The sequence below is a fragment of the Megascapheus bottae genome, chromosome 25 (genome assembly GCF_031878675.1).
Source record: "Megascapheus bottae isolate mThoBot1 chromosome 25, mThoBot2.hap1, whole genome shotgun sequence".
NCBI classification, from domain to species: domain Eukaryota; kingdom Metazoa; phylum Chordata; class Mammalia; order Rodentia; family Geomyidae; genus Megascapheus; species Megascapheus bottae.
In genome coordinates this window covers 16,851,332-16,874,046 of record NC_143533.1, presented here as the reverse complement: position 1 = coordinate 16,874,046, position 22,715 = coordinate 16,851,332, and the positions used below count along the sequence as shown (strand labels likewise).

Sequence of the window (22,715 nt, the reverse complement as noted above, 5' to 3'; positions counted from 1 at the left end):
GGTGAAGTGGCTCAAGTGGCAGAGTGCTAACCTTGAGAAAAGCCCAAGGACAGTGCTCAGGCGACTAGCAAAAAAAAAAAAAAGTGGGGGGAAAAAAGCACACTCCAGCCTTGAAGTAATACACCTACAACTCAATATCATCTCCACATTCATGGGTATATGAAAGTTTAAGTATTGCTGTAGACCCACTGATTCTCAATTTCAACTGCACATTCGTTTACTAGTCTACAGTACAATTTGATCACAAGAAAATTTTAAAGTTTTTCCAATATGAAGCCAAGACTAAGATACATTCACAGGAATAGATACAAATTCCAGCTACAGTGTGTAATATGATTACCTTGCGTGCTCACAACTCTTAACTCTGGGCTAGCATCATAGATATAGATAGACAGACAGATAGATAGATAGATAGACAGATAGACAGACAGACAGACAGACAGACAGACAGACAGACAGACAGACAAATAGATAGAACTAGTGGATTTACCAAGCACTTTGGATAACACCAAAATTAAGTGCATGGAGCATGCACCTTAGGCACAAAATTTCAGGGACACCAGCAGATGCAGACACAGACACACCTTAAAAAAAAAAAGTGGGGGGGGCCAGGAGTTTGGCCTAGTGGTTAAAGTGCTTGCCTAGCATGCACGAAGACCCGGGTTCGATTCCTCAGTACCACATACATAGAAAAAAAAAAAAGCCAGAAGTGGTGCTGAGGTTCAAGTGGTAGAGCTCTAGCCTTGAGAAAGTCCAAGGACAGTGCTCAGGCCCTGAGCTCAAGCCCAGGACTGGCAAAAAAAAAAAAAAAAAATCTAGACAACAGTTTAAAGCAGTATTTTTTTAGGAACTCAAAAAATATTGCAAAAAATCTAAATTAAATCTAATATTAAAAATTTAAATATCAGCTAAGCCAGGCACAGTGGCTCACACCTGTAATCCTAGCTACTCAGAAGGCTGAGATCTAAGGATCACAGTTCAAAGCCAGCCCAGACACTAAAGAATGTGGGACTCTTATCTCCAATCAGCCACTAGAAAATGGGAAGTGGGGCTGAGACTCAAGGGGTTAGGGCAGTAGCCTTGAGCTGAAGAGCTCAGGGACAACACCCAGGCCCAGAGTTCAAGCCCCATGACCCACAAAAAAATAAAATAAAAATTTTAATATAGGCTAATGTTTTGCTAACCCAGGGCCTAAGTTCACTAGGCAGGGATTTACCACTAGAGGCATGCCTTTGGCCTTTTGGCTTTGTTTGTTTTTTAGGCAGGGACATAGGCCACATTCTAGGATTGTGCTACCACTTATATTTTTATACCACTTATATTTTTATACCGCTTATATTTCTGAGGCAGAGACACTAATTTTGTTCCTAGTGGTCTTAGACCTCAACCTACTATGTCCACTTCCCAAGTAGGTAGGATTACAGATGTGAGCCCCCATGGTCAGCTATTCACTTCTTGTATCTCCATTTCACGTGTGCAAGTATCCTACCATGATAGCCTGGATAACAGGCCCACCCTCAAAGCTCCAATCCAAGAGCTCTGAATAAATTCAGAATCTTGAGGTGGGTGAAAATTCTGGATTATTACGATGGACTCCAATATAATCATAAAATTGCTTATTGGAAACAGTGGGGTCAGATTCAAAGAAACTGATGTGACAGCAAACGCAGAGGCAAGAGACTTGAAAATGCTATATTCCTACTATTAAAAATGGGGAGAAGAAAATGCTATGTTCCTACTGTTAAAAATGGAGAGAAGCTGGGTGAGGGGGCTCATGCCTCTAATCCTAGCTACTCAGGAGGCTGAGATCTGAGATCAAGGTTCAAAGCCAGCCCCCACACAAAAGGACCAGTGACTCTTACCTCCAATTAACCTCTAGAAAAGGGAGGTGGGACTCTGATCAAGGGTAGGGCAGTAGCCTTGAGCTGAAGAGCTCAGGGACAACACCCAGGCCCAGAGTTCAAGCCCCAAGACCTCCCCTCTCCCCCTCCCCCCACCCAAAAAAAGAACTGAGGAAAAAAATAAGACACCTTCACAATTACCAATGGAAACTTCAACACCCCTCATGATATCAGACAGAACGATTCAACAGAAAACCAGTAAAGATATCTAAGAGGTCAACAACACAGGATGAACTGATGATAGGGTCTATCGGGCACTTACAGAGCTCTCTAGCCAAGAACAGCACAATTCAACAGCTCCTTTCTAGCCCTTATGAAACACACCCTAAAACAGTATTTTGAGTAATAACACAAACCTCAATGAAATTTAAAGGACTGAGAGATCATAGTGGGCTCACAGTGGATTCTAACTAGGCATCAACGACTGGAGAGTTTCTAAACACTTGGAAACTAAGTTCTAAATCTTACCTATTCATCAAGAACAAACCAAAATGCTGCCCATAATTATAAAGATAGTAGCTGGCATTAATAAGAATTCCTACCCTAATCTGATCTCTCACTTCTCTAAATTATAAAACACATTGAGAGCCATACTGTAGTGATTAACTACAAAACACCTCTAGCTATATCTTCTGTCTTAAATGATTACTTAACATTAAATCAATTTCTCTTTTCAGTCAAATTTAAAGCTTCTTTTTTGGCCAGTCCTGGGCTTGAGCTCAGGGCCTGAGCACTGTCCTTGGACTTTTTTAAGGCTAGAGCTCTACTACTTGAGCCACAGCACCACTTCCAGCTTTTTTCTATGTATGTGGTACCGAGGAATTGAACCCTGGTCTTCGTGCATGCTAGGCAAGCACTCTACCACTAGGCCAATCTCCCAGCCCCTAAAGCTTCTTAAAGGAAGACACTAAAACTTAGAGAAGAAATTCACAGATACACCAGAACATTATTGGGTGTCCAATACTGGAAACATCTTCATTAGAATAATTGTTTTATAAAGAGATATGTAAATGAAAAATTCACTGTTCAAATCCCTAAGTTTCAGTTCAGCAGGAAATATTTTTCTGGTAGTATTGGGGTTTGAACTCAGGATTTTCCTCTTACTAAGCAGGTATTCTACCCACTTAAACACCACCACCACACCAGGACTTAACGTTTTGGATAGTCTTGCAAATATGCCTAGGCAAGGCTGGACCATGAGTTACCCCTTTACACATTCCATGAAGCCGAGAGATGAGTTATACCCAGCTTTTATTAGTAGAGATGGACTCTCATTAACTTTTTGCCCAGGTTGGCCTTGAACTACAATCTTCCTCATCTCTGCTTCTCAAGTACCTAGAATTATAAGCACAAGTTGTGTGCCTGGCCTTTGTTTCAAAGGAGGGTCAAGCTTGCAGGAGTTCAAGTGTTCCAGTAACAATATATAGTTTGGTAAGGATGTCTTAACAGCAAAACTAAAGGAACAAAGAATCTTAAAAATGTTAAGAATAAATAATAGTTTAAAGATATTACATTTGTTTTTTCGTATGTTATATATACTAATATGCAGTATGTCACTAACATTTTAATTTCTGTCTTGGGATCCGTGTTTTTAAAAACTATGCTGGGCACTGGCAGCTCATACCTTTCAGGATATCTGAGACTCATAACTCAAAGCCAGCCTGGGCAGGAAAGTCCACTGAGACTCTTAGATCAGCTAACTACCCCCAAAAAGCTGGAATAGAGCTGTGTGGCTCAAATGGTAAAATGCTAGCCTTGAGCACAAAAGCTGAGAAACAACACCCAGGCCCCGAGTTCAAACCACAGGAATGGCACGCGTGCGCGTGCACACTCTCTCTCACACTCACACACACACAAAACTGCCACAGCCAGCCACAGTGGCTCACAGCTGTAATCCTGGCTACTCAGGAGGCAGACGGATGAAGGTTCAAAGCCAGCCTGGGCACTAAAGACCCTGGAACTCTTATCTTCTATTAACCACTATAGAACTGGAAGTGGTACTGTGGCTCAAGGGGTAGGGCAGTAGCCTTTAGCTGAAGAGCTCAGGGCCAGGAGTTTGGCCTAGTGGTAGAGTGCTTGCCTAGCATGCACGAAGACCCAGGTTCGATTCCTTGGTACCACATACTTAGAAAAAAACCAGAAATGGTGCTAAGGCTCAAGTGGTAGAGTTCTAGCCTTGAGAAAAATCCAAGGATAGTCCTCAGGCCCTGAGCTTAAGCCCAGGACCGGCCAAAAAAAAAAAAAAAAGGATAAAACCCAGGCCCAGAATTCAAGCCCCATGACAGACAAAAAAAAAAATTGCCAAGTTTGCCATCTTGAGCCAAGAACATATTCTTACTCTAGCATTCCCTGAATACCACTAACAAAAGCCCCAGATAAAGTAACGAGTATGTCCATATCAATACTAACATACTAATAAAGATTAGCAAGTACTTACAGAAGCTTCTGGATCTGACAGCTCATCTAGTAATTTTCTTGCATCTACTACAGCTTGATAAAGTCTCAGATTTTTGCCATCAGATGCAACAAAGCAAGCACTTGCAGAATTGCAGTATGTGCCTGACAAAGGAAAAGAAAAATTCTGGTTATAATCATAGCTTATTTTATTACTAATTGAAGTATAAGAAACAAATATTTGGAAGTGGGGTGGGGAGAGGAAAATGGGAGAAAAACAGGGGAAGAGTTAAAAACGTTTGACAAGAAATGAACATATGTATGTAACCGTAATCCCTCTGCATATTATCCACACAATAAAAAGAAAAAAAACTAATATTTACTCTTTTCTTTTTAGGCATAACTATGCCTAAATCCTAATAGATACAATTGATGAATATAAAATTATTAAGCCAAAAACTCAATAAAAAATAGATTACAAAAATATAAATTCTAGCTAGGCCCTGTGGCTCAGGCCTATAATCCTAGCTACTCAGGAGGCTGAGATCTGAGGATCAAGGTTCAAAGCCAGCCAGGGCACAAAAGTACCAGAGACTCTTATCTCCAATTAACCTCTAGAAACCAGGAAGTGGGGCTTGGCTCAAAGGTAGAATAGTAGCTTGAGCTGAAGAGCTCAGGGACAGCACTCAGGCTGAGTTCAAGCCCCATGACCCACAAAAAAATAAATAAATAAATTCTAAAAGTCTGACATTGACATTTGAACACTTATTATGGTAATTATAACCCATTCTGTGCATAAGAATAGCTTCAATACTTTTATTAATTTTGCAACTAAAAAATGAACACTTACCAAGGCAATAACTGGGAATAAGAGTTGGAAGCCATGCCACATTAGAGAAAGCAGAGGTATGTAAAGAGTTTATTCTAGCCAATTCCGACACTCCTCCAGTATATGACAAAGGTCCTATTGGGTCTACACGCCATAGAATAAGTTCACTGTAGATGGCATTCGGGTCATGAAACGTTCGAGTTGCTGCATTTCTAATAGGTTGTTTAGACAAACCTTTTGTATGTTTCACAGGATCTATTAATCGATTTAAATTACTATCTGATTCCCACTGACAATCTGATTCAGGAGTCAACAAAGCATTATGATGGGAGGACGTCAGTAACAGTGGTAAAACTGAATGGCATGCCAAGTCATTGAGATGAAATCGATGACCACAGTATCGAAACTTGTGGGACACAGTTAGAACAGTGGTGAAAGCAGACTTATCTGCAAAAGTGACCGCCCACTGATTTAAAGATCCATCTATGTGCTTAGAGACCATCATGACTGTAGGAGCTAAAATGTTCATATTTGTACTGTGTGATCTAGAGTGCAGCTGTGGACCCTGCAGACTGTCTTCCGGCATCAGCTCTTGGTATGATGGAGTGTGGTGGGACTCTTTCATGGCATTTATACAAGCATACATCATGATGTTTTTACTAAGAGAGCTGGCATCACCGGAGGGAAATGCAACAGGAATCCGAGAAGAAAAAGAAACCTAGAAAACACAAACATAGGACTCAGTGTAAGGAGTTTGCTTTCTTCTCAAAAATCATCTTCCAAAGACACTTCTATTTTTCAAAACTCCAAATCCCAGCTCTCTAGCAATCTCTTTATGATCTAATTCCTTTCTTAAACTGAGGAAATAGTGTATTACTAGTAATTTCTTAAGAGAAGAAAGAAGTTTCAAATGCACTGCTTCCATATCAAAACAAACATAATCATGCCTGCAAATGGCAATAAAGCTGAAGAAAAATAACAGATAGAAGTGCCTTAATTTAGAAATAAAACTAGAGAAAAAGGGGCTTATTTTTTTTTTACAAAAAAAGAAAGAAATATAATGAAATACTTATATAAAAAATATGATCTCAAGTTGGGAGTTTGGCCTAGTGGTAGAGTGTTTGCCTAGCATGCACGAAGTCGCGGGTTCAATTCCTCAGTACCACATACATAGAAAAAAGCTGGAAGTGGTGCTGAGGCTCAAGTGGTAGAGCTCAAGCCTTGAGAAAGTCCAAGGACAGTGCTCAGGCCCTGAGCTCAAGCCCAGGACTGGGGGAAAAATATATATATGTATGATCTCCAGACATCCCACTATTCTGAACTGAAAGAATCCCACATCAGTGCCTAATCACACCAGGGTCAGGAACAGCTGCTAAAATAAATTAAGGGCTTGAGACTCTGTCCCACCCAGCTTTCAGAGCCAGCAAGCAGATTGTACAGGTCAATAACTTAAACCCTGCCCTGTGCAGAGTGCTTTGGCAGGGTGGCAGGGCAGCCCCTCCCCTCAGTCACTGCACAAGCTCACCACTCAGAGGAAGTAACCTCAATGAATAAATTAGGCAACAAATAGCCTCAGCAGGAGAGGGTGCCCTGCGGGGTGGGGGTAGGGGGTCACACCATAAATAACAGACTCAGGCGCTGGCTTAGACACAATTGGAGTGCTCTGGGAGAGAAGCAGGCGGGCAGCTCCACCCAGCAGTTGCATGGCTTGTGCATGGACAGCCTAGACGAACACCATAAGACTGAGGGTAGTGGGTGATCACGAGGACCCTGGGCAAGCTCCGGGTCTGACAGGAGGGCTGGCTGTCCCAGGCTGGAGCAGAAGGGTGGGAACAGGCTCTGGCTCATATATCAACCCAGACATATAGTACCTCCCATCTCCCAAGCTGTCAGACTGGACAGAATCGCTCAAAGAAACACAGCAAAGAGGGCCTCATTTTGAGTCATACTGTTAAGGTAGTTTCTTATCTTTACTGAAAGGCTAGCAATTTTCAGAAAAACCAAAATTCAGTATTGCTAACAAAAGCCAAAGTTCATTTTTTTGCAAATATATGGCCACTGGTCATCTTTGAAAGCAAAAGCAAGTATTCTTTATCAGTGACTTCTCAAAACACATTTTTTAGTATGTAATTCTGAAAATCTTCAAAGTCTACACAGCTATCCATGTTTTTTGCAAAGAAACATAGTAATTGTTTTAGTCAGGAAACTGTACCTGGACTTGTCTGAATATTCCAGGATTATATTCATCCAAATACTTTACATGCCACACTAGAAAGGTACCATCCACAGGGTGAATTGTAAAAAGCATGTCAGGATTCTTATTCCATTCTGTTAATAGCATTTCAATCTTCCGGTCGAGCAGGACTGTAGGCAGTGGCATTGGGATGCTAGGTTGTGAGCAGGTTCTAGGACTTCCTTCTCTTTCTCCATCTTCATGTTCTGATGATCCTGTACCTGCCTCAGATTCTCTATCCAGGGATAATTCTGAATCAGAAAACATGTTTATCAGAATATACTTAATACTACAAAATTCCTTTACAAACTATAAATCCCTTTTCCAATTTATGCAAATTATTTTCTTGTCTGAATTGAAAATTACTCTATTTAGGGACCTGGAGTGAAGTCACATAGTAGAGCATTGGCCTGAGTGAAAAATCCCAGGGGGATCTTGAAACTCTGAGTCCAAGTCTCAGTACCAGCACTAAAAAAAAAAAAAAAAAAAGGACTGTAGGACTTGTAGATAAACCAAGCCTTCACTTATTATTACAATTAGAAAAAGCTACTTTCCAAAAAAAAGATATGGACTTCAAAATGGCCCTCAAAACATGTTATAACATGTCACAAAACATAAAATGAGCTGGATACCAGTAGCTCACATCTGTAATCCTAGCTGCTAAAGAGGCTAAAATCTGAAGATCTTGGTACAAAGCCAACCCAGGCAGGAAAGTCCATGAGAATCTTACCTCCAATTAACCACCAGAAAACTGGAGGAGTAGTACTGCGGCTCAAACTTGTAGAGCCTTGAGTGAAAAATCTCAGGGTCAGCATCTATGCCCTGAGTTCAAGCCCAAAAGCAAAAGGGATAAAACAAAAACAATAATAATAAGACTGTTTGCCAAACATGGGGGCACACATCTATAATCCCAACTATTGAGGCAGAAAGGTTCTAAGTTTGAGGCCAGACTGGGCAACTTAGCAACACTTTGTCTCAATGTAATATGGAAAAAAATAGGGTTGTATCTCAGTGATACAGCATTTGTCTAGCATGCAGAAGGCCCCAAGTTTGAAACAACACCACAAAAAAAAAAAAAAGAACAAAACAAAAAATGCTAAATAGTGAAATGCTATTTCCAGGACCTAGCACAGTTTCTGGTCTATGGAAGATGATCAGTAAACAGTAGAAAAGTAAAAAAAAAAAAAAAAAAAAAGAACAGAATTTCAAACTATAAGAAGTACCAGAAAAAAGTTTGTATTTTTAGAGAGAAAGATCAAATACTGCATACTAACCATGGTCCAGCTTCATACGTAAACCCCTCTCTTTTTCCTCCTGTGAACGCGCCTCATCTTCTCTATCTGCATCATTGCTTTCATGATCTAACTGTTTCTCCGAGAGTTTTCTTAATTGGTGCATAAATATTTCAGTCGATGATGTAAAGTGGAATTCCTTATTGTTCAGCCAATGAACCACAAAGCCCCCATTTCCATCATCAATGTTGAATGCAGTGCCAACTAGGGCATTTGGAATATCTGTGCAAACAAAACAGGTGACATTTTGATAGTCTTAATTCTTTAAAAACATGACAAGTAGCCAGGAGTGGCTCACACCTGTAATCCTAGCTACTCTGGTGACTGAGATCTGATGATTGAGGTTCAAAGCCAACCCAAGCACTAAAGTCCATGAGACTCTTATCTCTAAGTAACCACTAGAAAATGGGAAGTGGGGCTGAGGCTCAAGGGGTAGGGAGGTAGACTTTAGATGGAGAGCTCGGGGACAACACCCAGGCCCAGAGTTCAAGCCCCATGACTGAGCCAAAAAAAAAAAAGACAAACATTTATAATGACTTCTACAAAATTTATAATACTTCTACAAAAGGTGGTCCTACTACTGACAAAGAAGATTTAACGTTGCTTCCAATCTTAACTAAATTTAATAGGAAACATAAATGTTAAGAATAGTACACACTTGAGGGCTGGGAGTTGGCCTGGTGGTAGAGAGCTTGCCTAGCAAGCATGAAGACCTGGGTTCAATTCCCCAGAACCACATACATAGAAAAAAAAAAAAAAAAGAATAGTACACAGTTCCAAATTATAGTATTAATTGCAAAACCAAATATATCAATGAACAAACCTTGATTAAATCCTGGTTTAGAGAAGGGAAATGGAAAAATAAAGCAGAAATGCCATTATAGAAAAAAAAAAAAAAAACCGAGGGGCTGAGAGTTTGGTCTAGTGGTAGAGTGTTTGCCTAGCATGCACAATGACCCAGGTTCCATTCCTCAGTACCACATACATACAAAAAAAAGCTGGAAGTGGTGCTGAGGCTCAAGTGGTAGAGCTCTAGCCTTGAGAAAGTCCAAGGACAGTGCTCAGGCCCTGAACTCAAGCCCAGGACTGGCAAAAAAAAAAAAAAAAAAAAAAAAGCCAGAAGTGGTGCTATGACTCAAGTGGTAGAGCACTAGTCTTGAGGAAAGCCCAAGGACAGTGCTCAAACCCTGAGTTCAAGTCCCAAGACTGGCAAAAAAAAAAATTAAGAATGATTAACTAAAAACATGAGCAAGACCTCGGGTAATTTTCCTATATATGAATTGTGATTAAATTTTCTATTCTTAGAGCTCCTAAGTACAGTCAGCTTTGAAAAGATGAGGAAAATTCCACTCATACGCATGCATATTTTGAACATGCGTACATACAGGTATATTCACACAGAACAAAGCCAACTGTCAATGCTAACAACTGGAAGATGTAATACAAAAGTGTTCATTATCTCAATATACTGTTCTTCCAACTCTTCTGAATACTGAAACATTTTAGTAAGGTTAAGGAGAAATAATGCCAAGGAAAAATAATGGAAGCAGAAAAACAGAAAAATACCTTCACCTAGTAATTTATCCCACAAAAAAAAAAAAGTGGACAAGGTGCAGTGGCTCAAGCCTGTACTCCTAGCTACTTAGGAGCCTGAGATCTGAGGATCAAGTTCAAAGCCAGCCCAGGCACTAAAGACTGTGAGACTCTTACGTCCAATTAATCACTAGAAAATGGGAATTGGCACTGTAGCTCCAAGAGTAGGGTGGTCAGGGACAACGCCTGGCTTGGGGATAAGGCAGTAGACTTGAGCTAAAGAGTTCAGGGACAGTGCCCAGGCCCAGAGTCCACGCCCCAGGACCAACCAAAAAAAACAAAAACAAAAAACCTAAAGGTAAAATATACTTTAAAAAAATGAAGTACCTTACTTAAATATCATTATTTTATACTCTAAATTACCTTTTTCCAGTTCCGAGATGACAGAACTTCATGGCTTTATGATAAAAATAAAGATTAATACTTCCATAAAACATTACAGAACCTATATGCCTATGTGCTCTCTTGCTAAAAATATTGACCCTATGTAGTACAATACACCAACAGTCCAGATTGCAAAACAATTTAAGGGGAGTAATGGTGCTTGGTGTTTGGACTTGAACTCTGGCCTTGTGATCTTTAACCCACACTTCAACTTCCAGATTTTTTTTTCTGCGTAATTGAAGAGTCTCTTAATTGTCTGCCCTTACTGGCTCTGAACCTCAATTTTCAGATCTCTGCCTCCTGAATAGCTAAGATTATAGACATGGGCCATCAATGTCCAGTCAAATTGCGAAGCATTCTAAAAGAAAAATGAGAGGTATTTTTTAAGATCCAAATACTTATTTTGACATCTGTGGGGATGGATGACTAGCAAAGCAAAGAAAAATGAAAAATGTCATTTTATTATATCAGAATTTGAATATGAAGTATATATGACCTTATCCATGTTCCTTGCATGTAGTTAACAGTATTATGATTATGGAGACCAATTCTCTTTTTGTTTGGAAGTATATCCTCAAATATTTAGGTAATACTGGGCAAGTAAAGAGTAATATTAAATAATATAACCATTCAAAGAAGGAGTAAAGACATAGTGTTTGTGTCTATATGTATACATATATGTATATATGCACACTGAGGGGAGAGAACAAAAGCAGGTATAGCAGGTATGCTAACACATGGTAAATTAGCACAAAGGGTATGGTGTGCCTTGTACTATTCTTTTGGGTATACTATAAGTTCAAATTTTTCCTCAAAAAATGGAAAAGTTCTGTTTATAATGTAGTGCCTATAAATACATAGTTAAATTTTTTTTTAACATTTGTGTGTCTGTGTGTGTGTGTGTGTGTGTGTGTGTATACGCGCACATGTGTGTATGCTGATACACCCCCACCATACATAGGGCTTAAGCCTGGGGACTGGGCACTGCCCCAGAACTTTTGTGCTCAAGGCTAGTGCTCTATCACTTGAGCTATAGCCCCACTTCAGGCTTTTTTTTTTGGTTAATTGGAAGTAAGAGTCTCAATAGCCTTCTTGCCTGCTGGCTTCAAATCATGATCCTCATATCTCAGCTTTCTGAGTAGCTAGGATTGCAGGTGTGAATCACTAGCACATAGCAACAAAATTACTTTTTAAATAGCATGTAGGTACAGCAGGATGTTATGAATACAATTGGTAAAGAAGTGAAAACCTTCTTTACCTTGAAGCAACAGACCTCTGCTTCAATAAAGTAACTGTTATAAACAGCATTATTTCTACCAGCAACATCAAAAGAAATTTACAACCTTTCTCCTACATTTTCACCCAAAACGAAAATATTTTCTAAAAGATGCTCCTAAATAGGTTTTGTCAGTCATGGGGCTTGAACTCTGGCCCTGGGCGCTGTCCCTGAGCTCTCCAGCTCAAGGCTACCACCCTACCCCTGAGCCACAGCCCTACTTCCTCTTTTTTAGTGGTTAGAGATAAGAATGTCATGTTTTCTGGCGCCAGGGCTGACTTTGAACTGCGATCCTCAGATCTCAGCCTCCTGAGTAGCTAGGATTATAGGCACGAGTCTATAATATGCTTTTGCCAACATAGAACATGCTTCCTATTACTTCTCAGTCACATGGGAAGATAAGATGAAAGAAACTATCAAGGTTACACAGAAATATATCTTTCCCTTAACTTAGGCCAATGATGTCTACAGGAGTAGAAAACAAGAAATGCTTATAAAAAGTTTATTTAGATAAGGTTGCAAAGAAGTGCTGTGAAGAATTGTAAAAATATTGAGAAAAATTACACTAATAAGGGCCATTTGTGTTCACATGCTCATCTAAAGGTCTACTGATTTGGAACCCTTGCTACATTTTAGACAAAGATGCCCCAAAATACCTATGGAAATTATATATACCCTATGAATCTTAGTCCCAGCGCAAGAAAGGGTACCTTATATTCCTATTCCAATTAGGAATTATTTTAAAAATACAAAATTTTGGGGGAGGGTGGGAAGGAAATGGGGACCACGTCATGAGAAAGGGTATCAATGTTTGTGAAGTTATGCACCTTCTATCTGGTAAATATAATGTAACCCTTCTATTAATTATAATAAAAAATATTTTTAAAAAATACAAAATTTTTAAAAGGTTATAAAATCAGTCACTTTTCAAATTTATTTACATTATTCCAACATATTAGTAAGAAAGAAATCCTTACAAGTCTTTACCTGCAGCGGGGTGGATGCTGGCTGCGATATGAAAATGACACAGTGCATTGGCATGGTGGGAAATGTGTCTTTGAACTTCATGTGTTGCCATCTGGTCATGCATTAATTCAGTGTGAGTTACGAGAACAGAAGATCTCCTTTGTCCTTTCCTTAGATTTTTCAAATGGTGTATTGTCTAAAATAAAATTTAAAAAAAGAACTGCTGAACCCAACTCTGGAATAGCTAATAAATGTCAAAAAGAAAAAAAAAAGGCCCCTCTCTTTTTCTTCAATGCTGGGGATTAAACCCATACCTCGTACATACTAGGCAAAGCACTACACACCACAAGGTACAAAGACCTCTAAAAGCCCTTTATTACCAGAGGCTTAGATGTAATTTAAAGATAAAAAAATATGGTGGGCCCGGAGTTTGGCCTAGTGGTAGAGTGCTTGCCCAGCATGCATAAAAGACCCAGGTTTGATTCCTTGGTACCGCATAGTTAGAAAAAGCCAAAAGTGGTGCTGTGGCTCAAGTGGTAGAGTTTTAGCCTTGAGAAAAATCCAAGGACAGTCCTCAGGCCCTGAGCTTAAGCCCAAGACTGGCAAAAAAAAAAAAAAAAAGGAAAAAAATATGGGGCATAAGTATGTAAAACCTGTTATAAACTAGTTAATATTTCAGTACTTTGTTCCACTAAATCTTATTAAACAATATATTTCTAGGAACTGAATAGTCCTTTTTAGTCAGAATAATAAAAGTACAACTTAATCCTCAAAATACAAAAATAAGACAGTCAACTATAACAAAGTTCAAGAACTTTTACGTATTTTAGTAATCATAGCTATTTATTCCCACAGATCTTGACATTTGATATGCAAAAGAAAAAGTGAAAATTACGTTATTTACCTAGACTACAAATCTAAGATTATTTTCTATCTAGCTTCACTGGAAAAAAATGAAATCTTGTAAATATAAAGTGAGAACTTATCATTGTTATATCATTACTGCATGCGTCATGTGCTCCATCTACACCTCAGCTTATGAACTGCTAGCAGAAGAATTCATTCAGCATCTTAAGTAGTACAATACCTCAAGAGCATGCTGTATTCTATCTTTATGTCTTCCAGCATGGGAAAGGGTACTGGCAACGCTGGAGGTAGTAGTCTCACAAATCTGCTCACCCAAAAGACAGTCTTCTGGTAATAAAGTTTCTGCCCAGAGCCGACATACACCATCATGGCATGAAGTTAGTAAAACATTACACACAGAACCCCTAACAACAAAAAGAAAAACAAAGTTACCAACATCAATATCCTCTGGTTAATTAAAAACTACTATTTGCTACTATAAATATAACCTTAGAATAAAACACATTATATGGAAAAAAGTAATTAAAGTACCATTGTGAACATCATAAAAAACTAGGAGAGTCTTGATGAAAGCCACAGAAAGGAGTGTCTGACTATTCATGTGCTCTGGAAAGGCTCTGAAGAAACATTAGTGCCTTCTAAACAAAACAAATTCAACAGCAAGAGAAAATCTAATATTATCAATTATAGGATGACCTTAATAAAATAAATGTAGTTAAACTATCTAGTTGATGGTAGTAGCTTTATCAGTTTGCCTGATCCTTCTTAAAATCCAAATAGAAATGCGTAACTTTATTATTTCATAATAAAACCTTACAAAGTACACGTATAGAAGTATACATCAGCCGGGAGTTTGGCCTAGTGGTTAAAGTGCTTGCCTAGCATGCACGAAGACCCGGGTTCGATTCCTCAGTACCACATAAATAGAAAAAAGCTGGAAGTGGTGCTGAGGCTCAAGTGGTAGAGCTCTAGCCTTGAGAAAGTCCAAGGACAGTGCTCAGGCCCCGAGCCCAAGCTCAGGACTGGCAAAAAAAAAAAAAAAAGTATACATCAATTCCCATTAAAATAAATAAAATAATCAATCTTATCATAAAAGAAAAGTTTGTTTTCTTTTTGTTGGAGATATTAACTATTTTTTATTTTATTTTTATTGTAAAGGTGACATAGTGAGGGGTTACAGTTACATAATTCAGGTAATGTATACATTTCTTTGTAAACAGTGTAACCCCCCCCCTCATCTTCTACCATTTTTCCCCTCCCATTAACCCTCCCCCAAGTTGTATAGAACTATTTTTCTTAAAAAATAAAATGCTTACATGGGCAGGTGCTGGTGGCTCATACCTGTAATCCCAACTACTCAGGAGGCTGAGATCTGAGGATTACGGTTCAAAGCCAACCTGGGCAGGAAAGTTTGTGAGATTCTTATTGTACCTAAACTACAAAAAAAAAAAAAAAAAAAAAAAAGCCAGGAGTGGAGCTATGGCTCAAGTAGTAAAACACTAATCTTGAGCAAAAGAAGCTCAGGGACAGAATCTAGACCCTGAGCTCAAGCCCCAGAACTGGCACCAAAAAAAAAAAATTACATAAAGTTGGACAGCAAGCTTGAAAAATATTTTCAACCTATGCACATAATTTGAAGGCAAGGCCTTATACATGAACTTTAAAAATTTGTAAATTGTTTCTATGTTATCTTTATAACGTATGCTGTTTTCTGTCAAGTATGAACTATTTCCACATGTATTTAAGAGGGGAAACAACACTCCACAGATATATCTGGTTGAAAATGTAAGAGTCAGGGTGGGTGGGGTCAAACGGTTAAATATCAGCTATGAACAAGTAAGATAAGCAAGCAAGAGTACTGAGGCACTGAGTTCAAGCCCCAGCAATGGGGGAAAAAACACAAACAGAAAAATAGGCAAGAATCATTTGTGTGAGCTGTTTTCTAGTATATTTACTTTTCTAAATGCCTATAAGAGACATCATAATAATGACAGAAAACCCTCAGTAGTCAACATGCTGTTATCCGTGGTTCCGTATCTGTAGATTCAACCAACCACAGATCAAAATTACTAGTGAGAAAAAAGATTTACAATCCTACTAAATAAAAGATTTTTTTGGTCATCATCCCCTAAACACAATGTAAAAACTATTTACATGGTCTTTACATTGCAGTAAGTATTAAAGGAACCTAGAGATGCTTTGAAGTATAACGATGTGTGTAGTTAGTGGGAAAAACCACATCATTTTATATGAAGGAATAGTACATTTGCAGTTCAGTGTGTATGAGACATCACAGAAACAACCTCCTATAGATACTGACAAATCACTGTAATCAAATTTTTATTTTTGCCAGTCCTCTTTTGCTCAAGGCTAGCTTTCTACCACTTGAGCCACAGCGCTACTTCTGGCTTTTTCTATTTATGTGGTACTGAGGAATCAAACCCAGGGCTTCATGCATGCTAGGCAAGCACTCTACCACTAAGCCACATTCCCAGCTCCTCAAAGTTTTAAAAGCATTTTGAAGCTATGGCTCAAGGGGTAGGGCAGTAGCCTTGAGCTGAAGAGTTCAGGGACAATGCCCAGACCCAGAGTTCAAGTCCGATGACAGATTAAAAAAAAAAAAAAAAAAAGGCACAACTTAGCCACTTGAGCCACTTTATCATGTAGGTTACTGTCAGCTTATTACCATGTTATTACCCTGAATGTATGCTTTCCTGTTTATGTGCAAACATCCTTCCTGTTCCTCACTGACCCTTTTTCTCCTAGAGGTATAGAGAGCTTGGGAATTGAAGTCACAAATGCATAAAGCTGTGATAACAGTGGTACTTTAGTTCAGACAGCTCAATTCAGAATTGATTCTGTTAAATATCTAGCATACCAATACAATGATTTATTGTCATTTTTTATACACCCATTAAGAATACACACCAAAATTACAAGGTACATTTATCTAACCTGGGCATATACTTGCTTGTTTTACGCCATGAAAAACCTGTCACTGCTCGAGGATGTGCCAAGTAAACAAATGAAAACTGAGTAGAGGCTTGTCTCTTTTTCACTTCATGATGATCCTGAGGTATAATTGAAGATTTCCAACCAGTCATAGGATACCATACTTTCAAAAGACAATCATCCTGCAAAATACATAGGTCAATAAAATATGTACATATACTATTCAAAATTAAAGTGGTGTAAAGCTGAGGAGCTGAGGATTGCAGTTCAAAGCCAGCCTGGGGCAGCTAAGTGAGACTCTCTTATTTTGGCCTCAGGAACACCTGAGCTTCTTCTGCTCAAGGCTAGCACTCTACAACTTGAAACACAGTGCCACTTACAGCTTTTTGTTTCTGTGGTACTGAGGAATCAAACCCAGAGCTTCATGCATGCTAAGCAAGCACTCTACCACTAAGCCACATTCCCAGCCCACTTTGAGACTCTTATCTCCAATAAACAATTCAAAAAAGTCAGAAGTAGCACTGGGGCTCAAGTGGTAGAGGATTACACTTGAGCTAAAGATGCTCAGTGACAGCACCCAGGCCCTGAATTCAAGCTCTAAGACCAACAACAACAACAAACTATGTGTAGATATAGCCATACGTACATTTTATTATTTACTTAGTTGACAACTGTATTAAGCCTTAAATGACATGTATTTGCCAATGATGCCGCACTCAGCTGGGTATTTTAACTCTACACAGTTATGTCTTTTGAAGTGATTATTCTGAAACAACTACCTAACAGTTTACTGCTCTGCTTGCCTTCCTACACAATGTACTGCTTGCTTTTCCTAAGTACCCTCTTCTTAGCATCACTTTCATGTAACCAAATTCACAGTGCCATCTATGGCTATGGTTTCAGAACATGTAATCCCAAATCCCATAGTACCTAAGAGTCGCACAGAAGTCACAAAGCAAAGGCAAAGAGTCAACAAACAAGAAGTCCTTTTCCTCCTCTCATCCACATCAGTTCCCCCCAAGGAAGTCATTCCACTTCCCTAATACTGTCTGAACCACAAAACCATCGCAGAATGAAATTAGGAATCAAAAAAAAAAAAAAAGGTGGCACTGAGAGTTTGGCTTAGTGGTAGAGTACTTGCCTTGCATGCCCAAAGACCCGGGTTCGATTCCTCGGTACCACATACATAGAAAAAAGCTGGAAGTGGTGCTGAGGCTCAAATGGTAGCCTTGAGAAAGTCCAAGGACAGTGCTCAGGCCCTGAGCTGAAGCCCAGAACTGGCAAAAAAAAAAAAAAAAAAAAAACTAATAGAATCTAAAGACAGAAAGATAAGAAAAAAAAATTTAAAAAAACCCAAAAAGGTTTAGAATATAAAATGATTATATATGTAATTACTCAATCTCAATTAAGAAAAAAATTTCTAGAAAATTTTAAATTATGCTCTAAGCTACACAAAGTACTCCTAATTTGCAAGGGAAATTTTAAAGATGTTACACTGAAAAAAAAAAGAAAAGACATTGTACATCTCAGATGCAAGTACACTGGTGTGTATAAGGAAATGAATAGCTTTAAATACTTATGTGAGAAAAGAAAGGCCTACAGTCAATGTTGTAGAAAGTAAAAAAAAAAACACCTCATTGTGAACTCACTGAATATAGAAATATGAATAAAAATGAAATACAAAAATCAAAAGAAATTAGTGGCTAAGCTATGTTTAAAAGATCAGCAAAACTAGTAACACTGCTAAAGGATTTTTCCTAGGTGTGTTCCAGTCCTGGTTGCTGTTTCTAAACTTTTTTGTTCAAAGCTACCACTTGAGCCAAACTTCCATTTCTGGCTTTTTGTTGTTTAACTAGAGATAAGAGTCTCAAGGACTTTCCTGCATGGACTGGGGCTTCAAACTATGATCCACAGCCTCCTGAATAGCTAGAATTATAGGTATGAGCACCTTGGGACTAAAAACGTTTATATAACACCAAAAATTACCTTTTAATCAAAAATGAAATAGGAGCCAGGCACAGGGACTCACCCCTGTAATCCTAGCTACTCAGGAGGCTGAGGCTCAAGGTTCAAAGCCAGCCTAGGCACAAAAGGACCTGAGACTCTTACCTCCAATTAACCTCTAGAAAACAGAAAGTGGGGCTTGGCTCAAGAGTAGGGTGGTAGCCTTAAACTGAAGAGCTCAGGGATAGAGCTCAGGCCCAGTTCAAGCCTCATAACCCACAAAAAAAAAAGTAGCTGCGTGCAGGTGGCTCCTAGCTGAAGACCTACAAACCTGCTGGGGTTCAGCCCAGATGCTGGGGATTTTGTCCCAGTGGAATCCAATCCTCATACTTGCTAATGGTTCTTACTAGAAAATTATAGGCCCAGGCTCAGTGATCTATGGTAGAATATATATGTGCGTGCGTGAGTGCATGTGTGTGTGCGTGTGTGTGTGTGTGTGTGTGTGTGTGTGTGTGTGTGTGTGTTAAAGGGGGAAGGAGAGTCAGGCAAAAAAGGGGTTTCTTGGTCAGCTTTAATTCAAGTTCTTAAATCTGTGAAGATGATGGCCCGGGAGTTTGGCCTAGTGGTAGAGTGCTTGTCTAGCAAGAAATGGCTCTTTAGTATATAAGATTTTCCTTTAAGGCCAGATTAAAAATTCCAAATACTCCTAAGCCCAAGAAAAATTTACCACATTTTTAAAAACTGGATCTTACCAGCAAAAGGGTTTAACTGTAATTTTTAAACTCCTGACCATAATTGGATTTGAGTCCCATACCACCTGAAATGAAATCCTGTCATGAGCAGCAGAGGCGTGGAAAGGCCTTCTAGTGGGAGATCTACACAGTAACCATCTGTTTAATCAAATCAGACAAATTTGATTTATTAACGCAGCACAACAGATGAGGAGACAAAAAGTGCCTAACATTCCACCATTAGTTCTGTCCTTTTCATCAAAAGAATCTTAATTGCTTGCATCGCTTATCAAAAACCTAGAAAATAAGCTTCTTAAATCCAAGATACTTTTCTCAACCTTAAAAGGATTTTTACCAATGAAGCAGTTTTATCTTTCCATAAAAATTATGAAACAACTAGACATAAGCAGTTCAGGGAGACTCAAAAGGCTGCTAAAATTATGTGCATTAAAAAGTCAAAGAAAGAAAACAAGAATTTAGAATGTATCAAGGGAACTGAGAGCTGAAAACTAGTGCCCACTATGAGATATGCTATTGGTCTTATATATATTTTTGATATCTAAAAGTATCTTTCAGATCCATTACAGATGAGAATTTCAATAGTCAGAAGACATTTATACAATGAATACTGATTATCTCACATGGGTCTTTATTAGTTTTTAAAGTACTGACTCTATCAGAAAGATCACACAAAGTTTAGGCAGCGTAACACATGGGTGGCAAAAATATCCCACAATAGCTTAGAGTCAGAAACTCGATGGACATCTTTACAGTGACTCAGTGTGACTTACATTTAAAAAAAAAAAAAAAAAAAAAAAAACGTTCCAAAGCTTTCCAGAACAGCACAGCACAAACTGGGAGAATTCTTATTGTAACAATGCAATAGTTCAAGTGATAAATTAAGGTGTTCCATATAATATTATCATGGCATCACCATGATAATATGCTAGTGGTAAAGAAGTAAACATTCAGCCTTATAAGAGGAATAGTGGGAACAGGACTGGTAATTGGGGGAGGTTCAGACAAAAAGATGAAAATCTGAATGTCATCAGCACATAAAACTGCCATTTGAGATATGATGACCAAGGGAATAATTACTAGCTAAGGAATAGTCCAAGAAATGAGCCCTGGGCATACTGTACCAGCCTTTACAAGTAGTAGAGATGAGGTGATAACCAAAACACTGAGAGGCAGCTAGAATTAAAAGTAGGCAGAGTGTAGATCAAGAGTGAACCCTAATATAAAATACTGACTTTGCAAATGTCAATGAATCATACTATTGAAGAAGGGAGCTCTGAGGGAAATATGGGGTAGGCTATGTGTATTTGGGGATAGAGGAATTGGTGTAAGATTTCTCTGATCCTTCTCAATTCTGCTGCCAATCTAAAACTGCTCTTAAAATTAAGGCTTTAAAAAAAAGGCAGAAGTAACCAGTTACATTAAATCATGTTGACAGGTTAAGAACCACAGGATTCAGTAACAGGAAGTCTCTCAAGACAGAGAAGACTACTACTGTATGGACTAGTTGAAAATGAAGAAAAGGACATGGAGACAACAACCCAAAACAACCCTTTCTAAGTTCCAGAGGACCAGGCAATGTGGCAGAAGCTAGGAGAAAAATATCTCTGATTGCTGATACTTGTTTTACAACGGATGATGCTACAGCACATTTTATATGTTATGCTGTATGAGTCAAATTAGGCAGAACAAACAAAATGCCATACAATAATGATTGTTGAAACATCTAAAGTGTCTTTCTTCACAGTTCTGGAGGTTGAAAATCCAACATCAGAGTGCCAATTTTGTGAAATTCTGAGGAGGGCTTCTTTCTGGCTTACAGATGGCCTCCCTCACATGGCAGTTACAGGAATCTCACACGTGCCTCCATGAAGGCCCTGTCCTCATGACCTTGTCAGACCATCTCCAAAGATTACTACAATGTGGGTTAGAGCTTCTATGAGTGAATATGGAGGAAACACAATCAGTGAGTAAGTATATGCTAGTGTGATGATGACCCAGTGGAAAAGCTGCAACTGGCCTACAGGGGCAAACACAGCCTTGATATCCCTTGGTAAGCAAAAGTGAACAGGATCTAGTATCTATGAATACCCCCAAGTCAAAGAATTGACCTATGTGTTCATCCACAGTAAAACAAGGGAGGACAGAATGTATATACACAAATACAGGGAAGTGAACTGAAGTAGCCTGTTGAAAAGAACATATGAAAGTTCTTTCTAATTCCATTTGTTTTCTCAGGCAAATATCCATAGTAAATAAATATTGAAGCAATGACTAGATTGTCACAGGGGAACCCACAGAGCTTGTTTCAACTGTATATTAGAACAAAAATCAAAGAGCAGTGCGGGGCGCTGGTGGCTCACACCTGTAATCCTAGCTACTCAGGAGGCTAAGATCCAAAGATCACAGTTCTCAGCCACCCCAGGCATAAAAGTCCCAGTAAGATTCTTATCTCCAATTAATCACTCAAAAACCAGGAAGTGGGGCCAGGGCACCAGTGGTTACGTGCATAATTCTAACTACTCAGGAGGTTAAAATGTGAGGGTTGTGGTTAGAAGCTAGCCTGAGCAAGAAAGTCTGTGAGACTCTTATCTCCAATTAACCATAAAAAGCCAGAAATGGAGGTTTGGCTCATGTGGTAGAATGCTAGCCTTGAGCACAAAAAGCTCAGGGTCAGCACCCAGGCCCTGAGTCCAAGCCCTATGACCAAAAAACAAACAAACAAACAGACTAACAGCAATGGAGAAAAAAGAGACTGTTCAATGTACTGTTCAAAACAAGTAGAAACCCATTTAAAAAATAAATAAACTGGGGCCGAGAGCATAACCTAGTGGTAGAGTGCTCACCTAGCATGCATGAAGCCCTGGGTTCTGTTTCTCAGTATCACATACAGAGAAAATACTGGAAATGGTGTTGGTGGCTCAAATGGTAGAGTGCTAGCCTTGAGGAAAGCCCAAGGACAGTGCTCAGGCCCTCAGTTCAAGCCCTAGGAATGGAAAAAAAATAAACTTTTCCCTCATCTTACCTCTATCTAAGATTTCACATAGCTCTAGGGACAGGTAAAAAAGGAAACAAAATGACTAGGTTCTAGACCAGGTTTCTTAGCTGAGATTCTCTGGCTCAAGGGCCTCAGGGGTAGAATCCTTCGGCTACATCAGTTGTACTCCATCAGACCTTACCATTCTGGTCATACCACTTAAAACTTGGAAACATTTCCCTCTTCTGTCTGCAGTTTGTGAGGAGCAGGCTTAGTGATGAGAACCCATGCTCTGCCCTCACCAGCTCTCAACAGTTACTATGATGAACATATGTGAGAAATGTTAACGAGGGAGGAA

General features: G+C 39.0%; 1 protein-coding gene across 2 annotated transcripts in view; it reads right to left on the bottom strand.

Moving 5' to 3' along the window:
- The window catches only part of Dmxl2 (Dmx like 2), a 102,253-nt gene that overhangs the window by 55,548 nt on the left and 23,990 nt on the right, over positions 1-22,715 (bottom strand). The window contains exons 7-13 of one of the 2 annotated variants that reach the window (XM_090358411.1): positions 16,691-16,869; positions 13,956-14,139; positions 12,890-13,064; positions 8,632-8,871; positions 7,337-7,608; positions 5,146-5,842; positions 4,339-4,460 (exon numbers count right to left, since the gene is read on the bottom strand). In XM_090358411.1, the coding sequence (XP_090214537.1) occupies positions 4,339-4,460; positions 5,146-5,842; positions 7,337-7,608; positions 8,632-8,871; positions 12,890-13,064; positions 13,956-14,139; positions 16,691-16,869 (1,869 nt within the window). Of the gene's footprint in view, positions 1-4,338; positions 4,461-5,145; positions 5,843-7,336; positions 7,609-8,631; positions 8,872-12,889; positions 13,065-13,955; positions 14,140-16,690; positions 16,870-22,715 lie in introns of those variants that run through there. The other variant, XM_090358410.1, reaches the window with a different exon arrangement.